Source organism: Lycorma delicatula, chromosome 4 (genome assembly GCF_047948215.1).
Source record: "Lycorma delicatula isolate Av1 chromosome 4, ASM4794821v1, whole genome shotgun sequence".
NCBI classification, from domain to species: Eukaryota; Metazoa; Arthropoda; class Insecta; order Hemiptera; family Fulgoridae; genus Lycorma; species Lycorma delicatula.
In genome coordinates this window covers 67,842,787-67,863,831 of record NC_134458.1, presented here as the reverse complement: position 1 = coordinate 67,863,831, position 21,045 = coordinate 67,842,787, and the positions used below count along the sequence as shown (strand labels likewise).

Sequence of the window (21,045 nt, the reverse complement as noted above, 5' to 3'; positions counted from 1 at the left end):
ATGAAATTATATAACTAAGCTTCCTTTACATACATCATGTAAAGGTAAAACGTTTTTAGAGATTATCGGTTTTTATCGCTTCAGATTCTATCAAAAATATATTTTCTGTCTTTAAGATTAATTACTCATTGTTGATCATTATGATAATTTTACAGATTATGATAATTTCTTACAAGTGATTTATTTTAAGATGCGACTTACGTTCCAAAATATGTTCATATATCAACTCAAAACAAAGTTACATGATAGATATAAAAACATTAATTATTCTAAAATTCTTTGAAATAGATTTTTGGTTGCTTTTGTTTCAATGGTGTAGAAAAAGATGTTTCGGGTTTTAAAAAATAATTGGTGTAGTATAATTTACCTGCTTAGTCTCAGTTTTTATAACTTCTACTTGAATGCTTTTTTTTTAAGTAACATACTTTTGTTAAATTTTACAGGTAGTGCTTCACGTGATGGTGAAACAGATTATGAAGGTCAGCCCCAGCCGACAACTGCAGACATGGTAAAACCCTCTGTACGCCCGAATAGTCCTAGTACTGGAAGCGTGTATGATAGACCTAGAATACCACCAAAAATTCGAAGACCAGTTCCCATAAACGAAAGAGACAAGTACGACTATACTCAGAAAACTTCAGATGTATCACCTCCTCCTACATCAGAAACGGTTAAAGAGAATCGAAATCAACCAAGGAAACAGCAAACAGATGATGAAGAGTATTACGAGGATGAATATGAAGAAGAACAACAACCACCGAAATACAAAAAGACAAAACAAAATGATTATGATAACGGTCCTACAGGATCTGGTGATAGAAGGTCTTCAAATCGACACAGATTAAGATTACAGAATCGTAAAAGACCCGATAGGTATGAAGATGATGATGATCTTGGTGATGATGATTATGAACAAGAAGAAAGACCTAGATCAAGAAAAGGACAGAGATACGACGATTATAACCCACGCGTTTCTCGTCCAAGAGGAAATAGAGGAAAAGGCTATTTAAGAGATGATGAGGCTGTTCCAGCAGAAAGACCTGGTTATATATCAGGTAGTAGAACTGGTACGATGAGTGCATCTAATCGCAAACGTCCTCATAATTCTGAACATACAAGAAATTCAGGAAGAAAACACCAAGAAAGAAGACCAGTATATGAAGATGAAGATGATGATGATGAATACTATTATGATGATGATGAAGAAGTGGAAGAAGAAAAAGTATCGAGAAGAAATCATAAGCCTTCAACAAGTAGGTATAATGGAAGAAGAGATGATGAATATACGGATGATTCCAGAAATGGAAGAAGACAAAATTCTAAAACATCGTCATTAAATAGTGGAAACAACTCACAAAAATCTTTGCCAAGTAATAGACAATCAGAGAAATCAAGAAGTGAAGACGGTGATTACTCAAAGCAGTTGTATAAAAAAAATGATAAGGTAAATAACGATAAAACTGACTCAAATATTAGGCAAACAGCTAGTAAAAATACAGATAATTCAAAAATTTCTACAAAAAATTATAAAACAACTAATACTGATACTCAAAAGCCAGCACCTACAGATAAATATGAAGACGAAGAATATGAAGATGATTATGAAGATACAAAACCACTAAATACAGGTAAATCAGCCGAAGAAAATGTGAAAGAAAAGAGTGACAATAGACAAGGTGCTTATTCCAAATCTCCAAATGAAAGCACTAATGAACGAAACAATAAGCAAAGTGATAGTGCAAATACAGGTTCCAGTGAAGATACTCCAAAAATTACTAACAATTACAGATCAACAACTGTTCCATCGGTTCAAGAACAGACTAATTCTTATACCAGGAATCCCAATCTATTCCGTAGTAGAACTACATCACCGGCTACTTCACCAACAGAAGAAACAAGACCTAGTAGCAGTGTTACACCTGTTACTTCCTACCATAGATTCTCTAGTACTTCCTCTTATGGCGATGAGTATCAGGAACGAGATTACCAACAAAATTATCGTTACAAACCTGAAAATAGAAGCAGAACGATACCTTTGACATCTCCCAACAACTACAAAAAACAGCCTGCTACAACACCTATTCCTAATGACAAATCTGATATCTTTTTAAGAGAAGAAAAGCCACTAAAAGATCAAACATTCAACGGCGGTGATTCATCCGAAAAACTTGTGAAAGACCTTAACTCAGATTCTGTTCCAGTCTCTGGACCATCCAGACCTTTTGTCTCTGTAGGCTTATTTAGAAGACCAGTAAAATCAACCACAACAAACATAATAGAAACAACAACATCAGTTTTAGATTCAACCACTGTTTCATCTCAGAAACCTCTTTCTGCAGTAGGCTACAGAAGAATTATTAAACCTAATGAATCCGACGAAAAGATTCAGCGTAAAGAACCGACTGGTTATTCACCAGGTTTTAGGAGACCGAGTAAAGTTATAGAATCAGATAAAACAGCCTCTTCAACGACAGAGAGCACTTTTGATGATGAAATACCACAAAGGAATTTTCAGCAACAAACAAGCGGTGCTGGTAACAGTCAGTATCGAAAGCCTGTAAAACCCGCAGAAACATCCACTCAAGAAAATAGTTACACGTATAAAAACGGTGAAGAAGATCCTAGACCAACACAGCAGCTTCCTTCAGCTCCCGGCTCCTCTAATTACAGGAGAACTTCATTTAATTCTAGGCCGGTTGTGGAGGATTATCCAGCTGAATACGATGACCCTCCCAAAGTCGCACAGTTCCCTCCGTCTGCTCCTGGTTCAAATTATCGAAGGCCCCATAAAACACAAAAACTTCAAGATGGTCCGAGTTCTGTTGAAAGTTCCCGAACGAATTACGATACAGGATCAACAGCTGTAGCATCTAGTGGTCCTGGAGGAGGATTTAGGCGACCGGTTGAAGTAGCTGTGAAAAATGAAGGTAGTACAATCATAAATCTTAGGTCTCATTACGGGTTTTACAATCCAAACAGACCGAAACAAGTTGAAAATGAAAACTTGCCTACAGGACCCGATTCCACAGCCTATCCTAGATTACCGACAAAAAATATTATCGATAAACCTGAGTCGGGAGCATTTCCTCCACAACCGCCAAAAAATATCGATATTACTGCACCTGGACCGTCGGGACCAGAAAACCTTAATCAGAATACGAGAAATAGTTTCAGACCCGGTGATTTTTCAGATCAACAAAATCCTTCATCTGGTTCTAATTTAGATATTGCCGATGAAGAATACGATGTGACTTTGAACGATGCGTTACAGCCATCGACATTGCACCCGACTAGAAGTCTTGCAGAATATCCTCAGGGAAGAGTTAAAACTCGAGGTTTTCTATCGACGGTAACTCATCCATCAGGATTTGGTAGCAACCGAGGAGGATCTCCGTTCCTGTTGTCAACATCATCATCCCAACAATATATTTCTAGGGTTCAAAGTGTACAACCGCAAGAAAAACCGTCGACGGTTTCAAAAGCAGAACCTCAAAATCAGAATAAAGATTCTGAAGCTTCTTCGGCAGATGATGAAGGTTATGAAGCTATCGTGTTATCAGCACCTCAATACGATAACGGTAACATTCAAAGGTGGGTCGGTCAACGACAGTCAAGGCCCACAGAATGGTACTGGTAATTTTGGTATCAAATGATTATTTTTGATGCCAAAACTACAAATTTTCTCCTAAAATACAGATTTGTGCCAATATATATAATTTCTCTCACTGCCTTTTTATATCTTGTTTATTTTTTTTTAACTTCATGAACTTAATTTCCCTTTAATAACATAGTGAAGCCCGGTCGTACTGTTCTCAGAATGAATATCTGTCATTTTTTAAATTAATATCGGTTATAACGAACAGAACAAGATATAGCTAAGGATTACATTTAATTGAAGCCTCAGTTAAATTTATTTATTCTTTTTTTAAATTTCTGAATTAATTTATTTCATAGGAAAAATAATTTAAGATTTACATTTGCAAACGCTAAAAAGCGTTTTTAAATGTAGATTTCGTAGTTTTTTATATTCTTTTTCTTCTTCTTACAATTATTATTTTATTGTTATTATTAATATTATTATTATTATTATTAGTAGTAGTAGTAGGATTTACAATCAAAATTATTTTTCTGTAATTACTAAAAATAAAGCATTTTATTTGTAATCTGTAGCAATTACAAAGAGTTTACTTTTTTCATAAATTTACTGGAAGCAATTATAAAAAAGAAATGAAAAAGAAAATATTCTTACGAACAAAAACGCTGTCTACATTCTGAATTTGCTCATTTTATTACTATTGATTGAACATAATTATTATTAATACCGTTTGATATTTATGTATATTTTGTTATTATTATTTGTAACTAATTCTTGTTCCTAACTGATGAATACTCACTGGGTTAATCTTAATTTAATTGATTTATTTAATATTTTTAGTTTTCACTGACTTAAACATACAATTGTACTTCGTTTTCAGTTTTTAGTAATTAATTAAAAATTAAAACTTATATTTATATATTCTAAAAAGAAAATATGTAGTCGTAAAAATATTAGTAAATAATTAATGCGTTCTCTTATTTTCTATTATAAATTAGTAAAAGTTTACTATCTATTGTATATTTATTGCAACAATTAATAATTACATTCACGTACTCGTTACATAAAACATAAATTATTTTGATTAATAACATAGTTATATAAATTCAGTAACTTCATTGTTTTGTAAATATCGAATTTATATTAACATAAGATAAATTTAATTAGACTTTAGGGTAACCAGACTTAAGGAAACCAAACTTCTCTTTATAATCGTAGAGGAAGATGTATATTTTAATTTATTGACCCCTGCTTATAGAAAGGAAGTAGTTTTCTAAAAGAATAGAGCTTTCTTCTATATAAAATAATTATTGATTATTTTTTTAAATCTAATATTAATAAGAGAAAGCATTAGTTAACAGATATTCATTTTCTAGTCCGGTTATTTAATCGTGAACACTTCTATTCAGTATTTTATATTAAAGAAATTATAATATTTATGAAAATTAATTTAATGCATAGCAGAAATTCTCTATTTATAATTTTGACTATTTGTTGAATCCTGAATTTGTTTTGACAATATTAATATAAATTTTATTATTGTAAATGGCAAATCTATAAAAGGAATTTAAAAAACACACAAAGATAAGTTATCTAATATTTATATTAAATATTTTGTGAATTTGTGTTGATATCGAGTATGACAAGGAAAAAATATTAATAAATGTGGAAATTATGGTCGTTAATAGAATTATTAATAGTAATAATAAAAAGAAACTAAAATCAGCCCGAATGAAACTGTAGTGGTCGTTGAAGAAATGAAGAAGTTTATCTATTAGAAGTAGAGGAGAAGAGTAGCGGAATTTAAAATACAAGCGAAACAAATTAACGATGGAATAAAGGAAGTAATTTTCAGTTCATCTGTTTCAATTATAGTGATGAAATAAAACCTACTTTTGACTGTGACAATTATTCATGTAATAAAAAATAAAATTAAATAAAATTTATATCCTTTTAAATAATAAAATACTTTTTTATTGATTTTATTAATTTATTTATTTACAGTACCTTCGTAATAAACTTGAATCGCCGGTAGCATCAATTCATAACGTACTAGTTGACAAAGCGAAGTGCGTATTCGTAGTTTAAGAAGCACTGCTGTGTATAGCACGTTCCAGCGGTACTAGTAAAGTATTGCGACTTCTACCGTGAGATTAGATTACCGTTTTAAAAATTATTGTCTGTGTTTATGGACGCATACGCATATCATGATAGTGTTACATAACATTAAATTATTTATTAGGCTTTATTTATATTAATTAATTAATTAATGTCATTTTAATTTCAATGTTTAATAATAAAAGATCAGTTTTACTTCTGCTTAACTACGACTATTTTTGTATAAATAATGGATTCTTTCTTTGCCCTGTCATTTTGTAATAAGGGCGATTGTTTTCTTTGTCAATGTACTTTAAAACACAAGCATGATGAAAATATATCATACTAAAAAAACAGCATATACAAGTAAATAAAGTATAAATTTTTTACACCAATTCTTTTGGTTTAAGTAATGACATTATGACGAATACAGACGCGTGAGTCATAGAATTATGGGTTAAAATTTTAGTATAGGCGTGTAGTTATAAGCATTACGTAATTTGTAGACGTTTTATTACTAATAAAAACAAATAAAATACAGCCTATTTTAAACGGACAATATTTCTTGTTAGAACGGATTGCCAAGCATATCACTTTGTTCAGTAGGACTAAGCCCAGACTGTACTACTGTGTTATTTCTCCATCTTTGTCTATAGCCAAACAAAACAACAGTGTTGCGCTCCTCCACGAGTATGAACTTTGCTTTGTCGAATAGTAGGCACATTATTTCTACAGTGAAATTTTTTCTGACAGATGCAAAATTAGTCGGCGTATTATCCTGTCCAATCGGAAAAGGATTAAAATTGTTGATTTAATACACGTAGCTGCCTACCGCTACTCTTTGTGTGTAACAGCTTGTAGTACGAATATTTGAGAGGTCTATCTAGCCCTACAGCTGATATCCACATGTATATACATTATTATCATTATAGTTTGTATTTATGAAGATTTTAATTGATGGTCCTCCTTCATTTATTTCTCTTTTTAATGTAATCGACTATTTAGGGTGACCTAGTCGTTTAAACCAAAACCTAGGAAGATTTAGGAGAATGGAAAATTAAATTTATTTTGAAAAACTAATCGAAAAGTACATTATCTTCGATTAGCACTTGTCAAATAGCTGTTAAATGAAATAGAATAATTATTATTTTCTAGAAAAATATAGCGAATGAAACATTAAAGACCAAGTTACCTGCTTTTTAAATTATTTTTTTTTAAAGTGGGAAGAAGGAAGGCTAATATATGTTACCTTGAAAGATCGAAATTAGAGACCCCAGTATTTTCCCGTGAATGCGATACATACCAAATGCGTCGGTGAAAGACCGAAATATTTACTTATATTATTATTATAATATACATTCACTATATATATATATATATATATATATATATACGGCCTTGACATATACCGGCGAAGGACCTTCGTCGGTATATGTCGAGACAAACAAGATAGCTTCTAATGGGGGTCGAAACGATAACTAGAAATTAAAAAAAATCAGCCGATACCAACCTCAAACTTAAATAGATAACTTGAAACCCTCGTAAAAAAGGAAGTTAAATTTAAGCCAAACATAACCTACGCTTGCATAGTTCGCTAACCTCATTTAATTAACGTTAAATATACGAATTATATATGTTATTATCCAACACTGGAAGCGGTTAATTGAATTCACCACATTCAGCCCGCACTAATGGTGAAAGCTGAAAAAAAATGTTTTAATAAGAGATAAGTATTGAAAATTAAAAACACAGACTGCCAAAAAAACATTGCTGACAAACATTTCTCTTTACCATAGGATAATTATTAATGTAGAATAATTAAAGAGCGTGCGGGGTGACAATTTCGTATATAGTATTTGAGTTGCTACGATGGAACAAACACACGTGTACCTTAAATACATTACCCTCCTTTTTGAGCAAAAACTGTTTCAAGAAAAAATGCAGTTTTACGTATTAATGTCATTAACACAAATGAAAATCGGAAGATCGGTTGCAAAGATATAACAACATTTCCGAATAATCGTTATCTGTTACATCGAGAGAATATCTGACGCATGATAAAGTTAGCCTTCACCCTATTAGCAAATATCCTGTTTGAATCATGAAAATCGGACGATTGTTTGCAGAGATATTATAAGAGCACCCCATTGCACCCCCCAAAGCAGTGCTCCAGGGGCACCCCGTTTGTTACCAGTTGATGGTGATAATTAGTCTCGCCTCGCATGAGATGCTCGCATCATCTCACCACTCTAGCCTCACGCAGTCCCCACGGGAAGTCTATTATTATTAAGCAATTGTTTTTAAATTCAATTAATATTATTTTATTTTATTTAACGTAAATTGAATTCTATTGTTTATGTAATATTATTCATTCCATTGATTTGAATCGTTCTGTTTAAACCCAACTTACACTGTGATGGAGGCTTACAGTTCACAGCTCATTCAATTCATTAAAGTTTGTGCTTCAACCGGCAAATCTCCACTACTACACCCTATGACACTCCGGACTCCCAATAACATAAGGATTCCAACGCGGGGTCATACATCTAAATCGGTTCAGCCATAGAGCTGCTACGGTGGAAAAAACATACATACATGCACCCTAAATACATTACACTCCTTCCTGGGGAGTCGTGTAAAAAACTGAACAAAGGACAAACCATCTGACCATTTATTTGTATCGTTATCATTATCCATGCAGTTAACATATTCTGTATATCCTGTATTGGTCCTTTCAATTTATAAAATGTTGAAAATTTTATTAATTTTTTTTTATAAATGTGGTGAATTGAATTAATCGCTTCTAATATTGAAGAGTAACATATATAATTTGTATATTTAACGTTAATTAGACGAGATTAGCGAGCGATGCGAGTGTAGGTTATATTGGCTTAAATTTAAACTTCCTTTTTTACGAGGGTTTCTCGTAATCTATCTACCTTTGAGATTGGTATCGGGTGATTTTTTTTAATTTCTAGTTATCTTTTCGACCCCCACCACAGCTTATCTATGTTTGTCGACATACGTATACTCGTATACTGGCGAAGGTTCGAATAAGCAAATATTTTGGTTTTTCACTGACGTATTTGGTATGTGTCGATATTCATCGGATAATATCGATATTTGCCAGACGTTGGCCTTTCACGGTGAAATATACATAAAGAAATTAATTTCTGATGTCCAAACCGACTTTAAGGTGTTGTTGGAACACCTTTTAAACCCCCTTACTGGAGCAGAAAAAAAGGAATATAATAGTTAACAAAAATACTCTATGAACACACCAAAATGACAATCTTAATATAAACTTAAGAACTTTAAAACTTTTTTTCTATCATCATCAATTATAAATATTACGTAAAGTTACCTTTTTAACATTTAAAAATGAATGTTTATCACGATCGACCTAAAACTTATAGTACTCATAATCAATTGATTTAATAATTATGTAACAACGATAATGCGTTATCGATAAATGCGTTATTTTTTATAAAGTGGTAAATTAATATTAAACTTACCAATATGTGAATTCATTAATAAGTTTTGTTAATTATTTATTGCAACGCGCTAGAAAACATGCTTACATGTATTTCCTTTTTTTTTTTAAATACTCAGCTTTTAAATACATGGAATTTTTACTTTCATAAGATCTATTTTGATCTAATATTCAGCTTCTTCTTCTTCTGTGTTGTTACTACTAGCGCTGCAATTTGTGACACCTGTTTTTAAATTTATACAAATCCCCTTTAGTACACGATCAAAAATATATTTGATTTATGTGATGAGTATACATTCAATTTGTTGCTTTGATTGAGAGTTTGGGATCTCTTTTAAAACTATCTGTACCATTAACCTACTTCCAACAATAAAATATAAATACATTTATTAAATACAGCTGACTGATAACACAAAAGGAAGAAATCTATCAGTTTAACTGTACGATACGATCCGTATTAATGATGACAACGGTTTTGTATTATTATTTTTGTTTACTGTATATATTTGTTGATATTTTTTAATTTACCTCCATACTCAAAATTACTTTTAGAACTGAGTCTTCTTGAGTCGGGATCGTCGAATAACTAGCTATGTTAAGCTCCTCCCAGTCCCCATCACTACTGACATGGCCTATTCTGGTTTGTCCCTCCCACTCGAATTTTGGTTTGTCCCACCCTCCCGCAAAGATTACACACAGTGTATAACGAAGTTCTCCCGAGACTTTTATAACCTATTCTACTCGTGAAAATAATGGAAAAAGTTTATATAAATATATGTCCTATTATGCTTCGTTAGAGAGTTACGACTAGTGAAAAATTTCGTTCTGATTTCAGATACCCTGGTGAAATGAAGTCGTACTGAAATTTTTAGAACGTTAATTAAGGGATAGAATTAGTGATTTCTTATAGATTTTAATCTGAAATCTCAAATAAAATAGGTCCCAGATCCGTATCTGCAGTAGTATTTGAGAAATAAAGGGTGAAAATCAATAAAATGGGGTAAAATTTCCTTCATTTTATGTTTGACGTACAGTAACTTTGTTAAATGGGTAATAAATAAAAATTTTAAACAAAACATGTAAAGAATTTAATTCTGAACAAAATGATGTAAGATAAGTTGAATAAAACTAAGAAATGTTAGAAAAATTAAAATTTTATTTAAATTGTTTGTCAAAAAAGTTATTATTAAATGTAAACAAAGAACAAGACTAAATTTTTTTTGGTGATATGAAAAATTACTAGAAACAAAATTTACTGTTAAAAATTATTATTAAATAATTTTTTTAAGAAACTGGAAATTACACGGAAATTGTAAAATATGAAGTAAAAAACGACTCAAAAATGAATGGAGGAGGATTGTGCCGCAAAAGTTGGCCTCAAAGCAATAATATTGGTATCGTTTAATGATCAAGAAATAAAAAAAAATGTGTCCTACACTTGTTGAATCCATATAAAATTGTGTGCATTAGTGATTAAGGACAAAGGAGAAAATATTAATTACTAGATATTCTCAAATTGTAGAGATATGTTTTTTTTAATTAATTTTTATTAAATAACATCTGTGTTCAGATTAATTTGCATTCTTCTGTAGAATAATTTTTTCAATCTCATCACTGTCTAAAGCTATTATGCTGTGTAATCCTTACATTGTAATTGAATATACCTTACAGAACCACCATTAAAATTTACATACTTTTAAATCCTGCAGTCTCTTAAACGTAGGAGTTTTACGACAATCAGGATCTTTTTCATCATCCACATCATTTTCATTGTAATCAAATTCATTCGTCAAATGAACAGGAGTACGGTGGCTATTCATTATTTGTGTTTTCTGAAGAAAAAAAACAACAGATATATGAATAAGAGAAACAAAATTGGAAATTTCAAATGTCAATAGTTAAAAAAGTTGCTTTTATCAGATTCACCATATTCATCCAGATGTTCCATCAACATCTTTGTAATGGAGAGAATTACATATACTAATTACATTGAAGCAGACATGTACCCTTAATAAAATAGATCTATTAACAAGAAACACTCCAGGTCAAGGCAAAACTTCCTTTTCTAAAATCAATAGTAGTCAAAACCTAGCTTGAAGAAAAATAAAAAAACTTCACTCTTTACGTATTAAAATAGTTCAGTGATAAGTTTTCTTTATACAAAACTTTCTGGAATATGTAAATGATTTTATTTCGAATTTTATCAAATTCTAGTTCAACTGAACACAATTAAATTGATTTGTTTTTATTTGTATGTACTATCATACTCTTACGACTAAAAGATTAATATTTATTTTACACATATATTTGTATTGCTCATTACGTTGTTGAAGTAAACACTAAAAAATAACGGCTTTACAATAAGACTAGCAGTCTTCAATAATTCATTTATTAATACAAGATAACATAAATCGCAAATCTTCTAATTAATCTCCAATGAAACAAAAGCTTGTCACACTTTTATCAGTTATCATACAAATAATCTTAATCATTCATTCAGTAAAAAAGCGCTCAATTCTGTCCTTACGCAATATTCTACTTTGGCGTAACCTGTTTTGAACTAATATTATTATCAGTAGATAGTTCTTGGTCTATAAAATATTGTTTTATTAAATGTTAATTGCATGAGCTCCAACCCAATCAATTATCTTTGGACCCACAATTCACGTCAACATGCGAATACTGATCTAATTACACTATTAAACAGTCTGATTTTCAATTTTAATGAGTCTACCTTAGCTCTGTTTAGAGTACTTTTTACTACCGCAACGCTAAATATGTCTTTTGCTTACCATTTGTACTATTGCATAAAGAGGAAGAGGGTTTTTTTGTTCGAGGTAAACAAAAAACTACCCGATCTATCGCTCCTAAACCTTTTACCCATGTTTCTTGGAATAACTGTGAAGATTACTGGATATATTTCATCTCGAAAGATGACTAAAAAAAACATACATATATGCTAACGTACCTCGTCGCGTCTTCGCCCACAATATAGATGTACCTTCATTCGCAATGTTTTTTTAATATAAACAATTTAAGATAAACAAAAAATTTATTACTATCCCAAATCTAGCATCCCCATCGCGGCTTCGCCCGTGCTCTATGGTTACTTGCGCTTCCCGTCACGATCAGAGGGTCATGGCTCGCTTCGCTCTCCCTTCCCGTTTTCTCCCGTTTCCCTTTCCTTCTCCCATTTCTATTTCCCTTACTTCCCTTTCCCCTTCCTCTTATCCCCACCTTTTCACCTTCCTCTCTCTCAATTTCCCTTTCCCCTTCCTCTTTCCTCGTTTCTTTTTTCTCTTTTCCTTTTCCTGTTTTTCCTTTTCCCAATTTTCCCCATCTTCGCTTTTTATCCTCTTCCCTTTTACCTTTTTCGATTTTTCCCTTCCTCCCTTCATCCACGGTTTTCGATTCCAGTTAGTTTTTGATGAATTTCGGTGTAGATTCATTTTGCCGCTAAGCAGAAATCACGGTAAAATTCTTTGTTATTACAAATTTAAAAACAAAGCCTTTTCCGGACACATGTTTATTATGAACTTTTTTCATTATTTTAAACAGAAAAATACAGCTGTAAAATGTAACGGCATTCTTCTGGAGTAATCACACACTCATTCTGTCGGTCTGCGCGCGCACACGATGTATTAATATTACTTATTTGAAAGATGTAATGAATAATTTCATTTCGATGCCTTACCTACGCTTTTAATCTCAACCAATTTTTTTTGCATCTGACATCTTCAGTTATTTTCTTTATATATTCTAATTTTTTAATTCCATTTTAATTTAACTATTTATTTATTTTAAATTTAATTTAATTTTAATTTTTAATTTGAATTAAATTTATTTAATCCCCTTCCTCTTCTCACATTTCCCTTTCTCCTTCCTCTTTCCTTTTTTATCTTTTCCCTTTCCATTACCTTTCCCCGTTTTTCCTTTTCCCTCTTTTCTTTTTTTTAATTTTCCCCCTCCTTCCCTTTTACCTTTTTCGATTTTTCCCTATTTCCCTTCTTCCTTGAGCGTAAATCGATCCAGTAATTTTTTAGCCTACAGCGGACACTCATATCAGAAATATTGCAATTGAATAGTAAAACATTTGGTATAGAGTATGTCCTATATTAGAGTATTTGGTATGCTTTTACGTCCTACAGATAGCGCTGTTAAGACGAAATTTAGTTATTCATCGATTTGAACACCTTAAAATCAAAATTTCGCAACATCCTTTCTTGGTGCACGCCTACTTAAAGATACGAAGGTACCCTCAACATTTCAAGACTATCTATAAGAGGTTTGGTTGTACGTTGATTATGAGTCAGTGAATCAGTCAGGACATTCTCTTTTATATAAGAGATAAAATGTAGTAGTGGAGATTTGCAGGTTGAAGCACAAACATTAATGAATTTTGAACTGTGAGTGTCTATTAGTGTGTGAGCTGGGTTTGAACTGATTAATTATAAACATGTAAAAATTAATTTCTATATTTTTTGTTTCATTCCGAGTTTCAAGGATTAAAATTGATTTTTGAAACTCTCTTTTTTTAATTTCTGGGTAAAAAATGAAGAGATCGATTTGATTTTTGGAGAGTGTAATCTTCATAACAATAAACCAATTTCTAGATTTTTGAAATTCGACCTTGAAAGGTGATGAAGAAAGGTAAAAAATGTTTTGAACAATGATTGCAAATTTTCCCAATCTCGACTATAATCAACGAGATATTCAGTAAATTTGGGCTTGAAAATACTCGTCAGATAAATATTTAAAAACCATTTTCGGGTTTTTTTAATTCCGATTTTTTTAAAGGGTATGAAGGTATACGGTGCTGTGATTCAATCACCATAGCCACAGCCACAGCCACTGCGACCGTTACTGTATGTGTGACTGGCTGCACCTACCTCCGGTTACTTGACTAATAAACATAAAATAAAAATATTAACTACTTCGGGAAAAGCAAGTAAATAGCGCGGGCGAAGCTGCGACAGGGAGCTACTATCTTTATATGTAGCATAGTACAGTACGTACAATGTAAATAAAAGCTGGCTTGCAAGTAGCAGACAGTCACTGTGCAGGGCATTACATTACTCTTTTCTGTTTAACTATTTTCAGAAATAGCAAAAATTTTTTCCACAATTAAAATCTATTATCGTTATGTTTAATCTTCAACAATAATTTCTTTAAAAATATTTAGCGTACTTATTAATATTTCTTACTGTATACATTACAAAAACGAATAGTTTGTACTTGAATTAGTAGATTATTATTACACTTCCTTCACTGAGTGACTCGTAAAATGAATAACCACTTTATAGGAATAAAGGTTATCAAAATATTTCATTTGAGTTATATCTGTATGCACTTGTAATGGGTATTAGTATCGGTGATATTTATAGTAATGAACAGCATCGTTAAATTTTTGTCCAATACCCTACGAATTATAACAATTTATTAATAGCTTAGTCATTTTATGCGTATTCATAGAATAGTTAAGTAATTTTTGTATCGCATTGTTGACTAATAGTCAATACTAATGTTTACTTTTCATTTTCAATTAGCTGATTTAGTTGAATTCTTAGCGTGACCCAGCGCAAATGGTATAATTATTTCCTCCTGTAATTTGTGGCGTGTTAGTCAGGAATAAAAACATACCATCACATTTTTCCTTACTACAGAACACTTCATTGATTTTACTATACTTTCTGTTTAAAATTTCAGTCTTATTTTTAATATTCATCTCCCCAAAAAGAGACAATGTAAATAATTTTAATAGTGTCATGTAGTTCATTTTCTAAGAATTAAGTTGCAACACAAAAAAATTCAAAGATTTTGTTTTGGTGAAGGATATTTAAAAATAACATTAATTAAAAAACATTCTGTAGCTAAAACATTTTGGCCTCTGTATGATACAACAACCTGGTCATCTGTATATGTAGAATTAAGTAGAAAATGATCCTTTTTCATGTTATCGTCGAAACATATTTTTATAAATTTATTTTTTTGTACTCTTGTGGCATCATTAAAGTTTATATATTTAGCAACTTTCTAATGTCTTGATTTTATTTTTTCCTATCTCAGAGTCCTTAAATATGTTATATGGGGATAATATAAATAAAAATTGAAAATACTAATAAATTTTGGTTGATATATCTTTCTTAGGATAAATCCATTAGCGTTATAATCATGTAAACATGGTGTTAATAGTTATGTCATTTATTCATTTGCAATACTAATTTCTAGTCAGAGGATGATGGTCAAATAAGGATATGTTATGCAAAGTTTTTCTTATTTTTGTATGATTTTTTGCAAGATTTTCTAATTAATATGTGTATACAAAAACGACCATCAGGATCTACTGAATACATTTTTGTATAAAATTTATTTTGAAAATATGAAATGAGCTTTCTTTTTTTTTTTAATAAATAAAGTTAAGATTTTGATTTAAGGATTGCTGTCTGGTAAATGTAAGAAAGGAATATATTAATTTATAATAAGCTGTTTGATGGGATTATTCTTTACTGTTGGTAAGAGAATACTGCAGCACATTATAAAATTTATTATCACTGTTGTTTATCATTTAGGGTATTTCATTTAAAGATTACAATTAGGGAAGTAATGAATACTATTTAATCTTTATTGATATTGTCTCTGGTAAATTCATGGTTTTCAAATTAATATTATTAAATAATTTGCAGTATTGTAATAAAACAGCAAACCTTTTTTATTCTCTGGGTGAGGGAGCTAAAACAATTAAAAAATATTCTTTGATCATTTTGTGCTCAATAGATTAAATTGATCTTTTCAGGAGTGTCCTCTTTTACCAATGCCATGATTGCTCTCAGTGTTTATTCGTATTGTCCTATGTCAGATATCTTTGCAGAACATTGTTCAATTATGATTTATTGTTATTCTGACTAATGAGTCAGAAGCCTAGCTCTAGGCAGAAGGGCATGTGATTGGTGATGATGATCTCCTGGTTGGTGATTGCGGAAAGATCATTGGTACAATAGTTAGCTGAAAATAAGGAGCAATCTGAGTAAATAGTGATTGACAGGCAACAACAGTATCTGATATGTGATGACGTATTTTTTATATTGTGGTGACAGCATGTCTGCAAACAGCTACAAAGCTGATAAGTATACTGTACTATAGATGAGTACTGGTCACCTGTAAATAACCAGACATGCCCTTCTTGCATTCCTTTGATAAACAGACAGTAAATGAGAAATTTTAACCATTAGGGTTGGTTGTCTAAGTATCCATGAGTGGCCAGAAAAAGAAATGAAAGAGGCCAGCAGCCCTTTCAGTAGTTATTGATTTATAAACTAATTAATGGTTGATAAAGCTTGAAGAATAACAAACTTGATGCTTATGTACGTATGCAGCTAAATGTAATGGGAAATTATTGCTGTATATATGGGTAAATGTTTTTCCCCGTTCCTTTTCTTTTTTATTAAATCAATTGATGATAATCTCTTTGGTAAATTACAGTAGAGGTAAATTAATCTCCAATTGGAAAAAGTTTTCTTTGTTAAATTAGTCAGTGTGGGTAGTACTCAAGAGAAAATCGGATAATATAAAAACCATTTCATTATTCAAGTTGGAATGCTATATTCCATTCTCTAAAGATTATTTCATAACCTTTAGATTATTCCAAGCTTTTAGAATTTTTCTCTAAATTTAAGTGGTTGCAGATACCCTTTGAAATCATTAAAGAAGAAGATACACATGAATGAAACTAGGAGATAGACAAAGATAGATTTTATAATGGTTAGGCAGAGTTTTTAAAATAAACTGTAGACTGTAAAATATATTCACAAACAGACTTATTGATTCTGATTGCTATTTGATAATGATAATTTTATCATTATTGTAGTTTGAAGTTTAGAAAATTAAAGAAATATATCAGAAGAAATTGATGGGATACTGTCAAACTAAAAGTGGATGATGATTATACAACATTAAAACAACCCATAACAAATCATAGCTGCAGGCTTAGAATTTATTACAACAAAGATTTGATTGAAAACTGATGGAGAGATAAAAAAGGAAACAAACAATTAAGGCAGGAGAAGAAACAGGTAAAAAAACCATGAGTAATGAGAAATAATAAGAACTGATGGAAAAATACAGAAAGCATAAAAACATAAAAGATTATGGAAACGGATAGTTAGATTGACGCACAAAAATTTGACAGACCTTGAAAATGTCAGGAAACTAAATGTCAGGAAACTGTCAAAGGAAACTAGTCAGAGGAAAGATGTAAGGTAGAAAAAATATGATTACTAGAAATCTAATATTTACAAATATAATAAAGATTGAGGAAATGAAGTCAAAATCCATTAATATCAAAGGAAAACCTTTATTACAGAGAAAACAAACAGCTGACAGATAGCAGGAATGTGTAGAAGAACTGCAAAAAAAGAGAAAAACTATTTGATTAAATAATTGAGAGGAAAAAGAAGTTGATTATTTCAGAGGAGATGCTATAAGGTGATCTGAATTTGATAGACCTCTGAAACAATTAAAAACAAAGCAGTAGGAACTGACCACATACCATATGAATTGCTGTGCTGTCTGGGAAGAGGACTCTAAATAAGCTTTACATATTAGTATGCAAAACTGATGAAACCAAAGAAATACCTTCAGATAAACATGTAATGGTTACCATTTTCAAGAGAACAGGAGAAGATAAATCAGAGATCTCTAAACATCAGATTAATAAAAATACTAGGATAGTTTGCAATTGGATAGAACTTGTAGTGGAAGGTCTGTTAGGTGAAGACCAGTTCATTTCAAAAAATGTATGGGTACAAAGGAGGCCATTCTGCCCACAGACTGATCTTAGAAGGTAGATTTATGAAAAATAAAGAATAAATCTACATTTCACTTATAGATCTGAAGGTAGGTTTTAATAATGTAGAATGAAATTAAAATTATAAATAAAATTAGAGTGAAATATGAGGAAAAAGACTTGTTACAATCAGTACAAAAATCAGGTAGCAATGAACAGTGAGACAAGTATTTAGGCTGTCCTGGTTGCTTCTTAACTTGTGCTAGAAAAAAACTGTAGAAAAATTTCAAAATGGAATTATTATCCTACGAGAAAAAATAAAGATATTAAGATTTCCCAGTGGAATTTAGTTTTGACAGAAACCAAAAATAAGTTAACAAAAAAATAGCATACATTTATGCTAGAAGAGAAATTTAGTTTGAAAATAAATTATACCAAAACAGATATACTGAAAGGTGGATAATAATAAATTAAATATAAAGATAAAAGATGGAATATGCAAATATTCATTAAGTTGCAAAATTTTGTATTTTAGATTGAAATATTTTAAATGATGGTCTGGGTAAGACAGATATCAAAAGCATACCAGTGCAAGCAGGATGATTTTCATGGAAAAAAGAAGTCTGCTGGAAATAAATACTTTCAAAAAAGCAAAAAGAAATTCTTGAAAATGTCGGTATAGAATGTAGTAATTTACATTTATGAAACATAGTAAGAAAATGTTAAATTCTGTGAAAATTTCTGAACTGGAAGCACCAAATAACTTTTTGCAGAAATTTTCTCTTATTTTTGAGTTATGGAAAATGGTATTTAATAATCCACTAATCTGTAAATTCAAAACTGATGCTTCAGTACGCTATTTATTGGGATTTTCACTTTTGGGAGCTGCCGATCATCTTCCTGTGAAATTACCTGTGATTAAGTTAGTTTACTGTCTTGCTGAAGAAGTACCTTTTAACACATTCAGTTATTTTTATCTTTTCATGGCTGTAATGCTGCAGTGTTCATTTTAAAATACCCAAAAATTTGAATCATTAAGACAGATCAGGGTCAGTATAGAAAGAAATAAACATTTTAAAAGTTTTATCGTAAAAAAAGATTACACTTTTATTTTACTTATTCTATTTACAATTAAAATACATAATAAATATTAATTTTGTATATGAAACTCATACAATTTTTACAATAACATTTTTTCTCTTTAGTCTGTAATCAAGTCACTACAATTATTGACATTATTCTTTTTTTTAACTTCCATGTTTAAAAGAAAACAATGAGGTAATATCATTCGCTTCTTTAAGCTACCAGAAAGTATAACCAGTGTTTCTTATGACCTGATGGTTCCAAACGCATGCAACTTCTTAGATATTGTTACCTTAGGAAATGAAAGTACATAAAATAAGGTTAAAGGCCAAGCCAAATTCTTGTTTAATAAAGTGTCTTCTGTAGATTCTTGGTGTCAGATCAACATATGACTAAGTAAAGATGTTAATAATAGTGTATTTCATTTGATTTCATTAGCAGGAAATAATTAAGGTCAGTGTCCATCTTCTATGTAATATTGATTTGTTCAACAATTTTACAGTAACAGATCATATATTAATTGCCGAATTACAAAATTTTATGTTAATTAAACAAAATAAATATTGTACGTGAACGATAACAAGTGTTCAGTTGGAGATTTTAATGTAGAAATAGCTTCTCCAGTTAATCTTTTAACTTACTTTGTTACTATTATTCTGTCACTGATATGGTCATTTGTCAGTGGAAGACCAAATAATTAACATGTGAGTGATTACAGATATTGTTTGGCTTAAAATAAATGAATTAGATCAATTATAAAAGTAGTTTTGTAACTTTTTTAAATAATTGCTTTTTAACAATAGTCTTAATAATGAAACAAACAGTAATCTTATGAAATTATTAAAACAAGACAGTGATTGTTTTTTATAATCTGATCTTGTTCAGGCTTAAGTTAAAATTATCTCTGAACTAAACACTCTATCATATGAAGAGTGTAAAGGTGAAGAAGAAGAAACCTCAATTTTAAGCCAATGGTACCTTAGGTTGTAATGTTTCTAGCACCATATCAAACAGCTTTACCTTTTTCTCTTGGTGAATTACCTTTATGGCTGAATTTGCTAGGTAGTCATTCATTACAAATATTTTACAGATGTATCCCGATTTCAACCAGATATCTCTGAATTAAAGAGCCTGCCCTCTATCATTACTGGGAGTTTTCATCAAAGCTGTTTTTCTTGTATAACAACATGGTAGTAATGTAAAGCTATAGTGAGTTTTATTAATTAATGATATAATTATCATTTATACATGTCAAAATTTTCACAATGAAAATTTAATATTAGTTTAGTATCAGGTAACTGTAGTCGCTGGAGAAAGGGATTATAGTAGCATCCTGATTATTTGGTCATAATATGATAATAATACCAATAGGTGGTATTTATAAAAATGTATGTGTTCTGTGATTTGGTGTGTATTTATATGTTCATATTACATTTATGATTTTTTCTATTATTTAAATGACCGATCATCTTGATTCAACTAAAAGGGAGATACCCTTTTTTGGTGCTAAAATAAAAGAACCTGGATCAAGTTCGAGTTCATTTGAAACTTCATGGTTAGTCAAACTAACTTTGTACCTGGTTAAAAATTCAGAAAGACCCAATTTCATTTCAAGCATTGCAAACCTCTTTCCTGGAAACAAAAAGAAAACTGGATAATAATACTACATTCAGGTCTAGTTAGATAACTTTGACTATGATTAGAAAAAAATTAAGTACATCTGAATTAGAATAAAATCAGTTTTGGATTTTAAACTGATTTTTGTATATTTTATGAAAAACTTCACTTTTCATTACATATATGATGCAAATGTTGACTGTTAGATCAGAGTGAGAGGAATGTGTACTATCATCGATTTATAATAGATTTATATATTGTAATGATGTATAGCCTCATTTCATTCTGTTTTTCAAAGAAAAAAATTGAAATATATTAGTTTAAAAAAATGGTTTTAAACCGATAATATATTCTCATATTTCACAGAACCTTAGCTCA

The 21,045-nt window shown here is 30.6% G+C and overlaps 2 protein-coding genes across 2 annotated transcripts in view; one reads left to right on the top strand and one right to left on the bottom strand.

Moving 5' to 3' along the window:
* The window catches only part of LOC142323501 (uncharacterized), a 222,737-nt gene extending 217,162 nt beyond the window's left edge, over positions 1-5,575 (top strand). Inside the window, exon 7 of the mRNA XM_075363238.1 lies at positions 444-5,575. Coding sequence (XP_075219353.1) covers positions 444-3,637 — 3,194 coding nt within the window. The 3' untranslated portion in view covers positions 3,638-5,575. The remainder of the gene's footprint in view (positions 1-443) is intronic.
* A 13,593-nt stretch (positions 5,576-19,168) lies between these two features.
* The window catches only part of LOC142323499 (putative cytochrome P450 6a14), a 61,404-nt gene continuing 59,527 nt past the window's right edge, over positions 19,169-21,045 (bottom strand). The window contains exon 7 of the mRNA XM_075363237.1: positions 19,169-20,682. Coding sequence (XP_075219352.1) covers positions 20,516-20,682 — 167 coding nt within the window. The 3' untranslated portion in view covers positions 19,169-20,515. The remainder of the gene's footprint in view (positions 20,683-21,045) is intronic.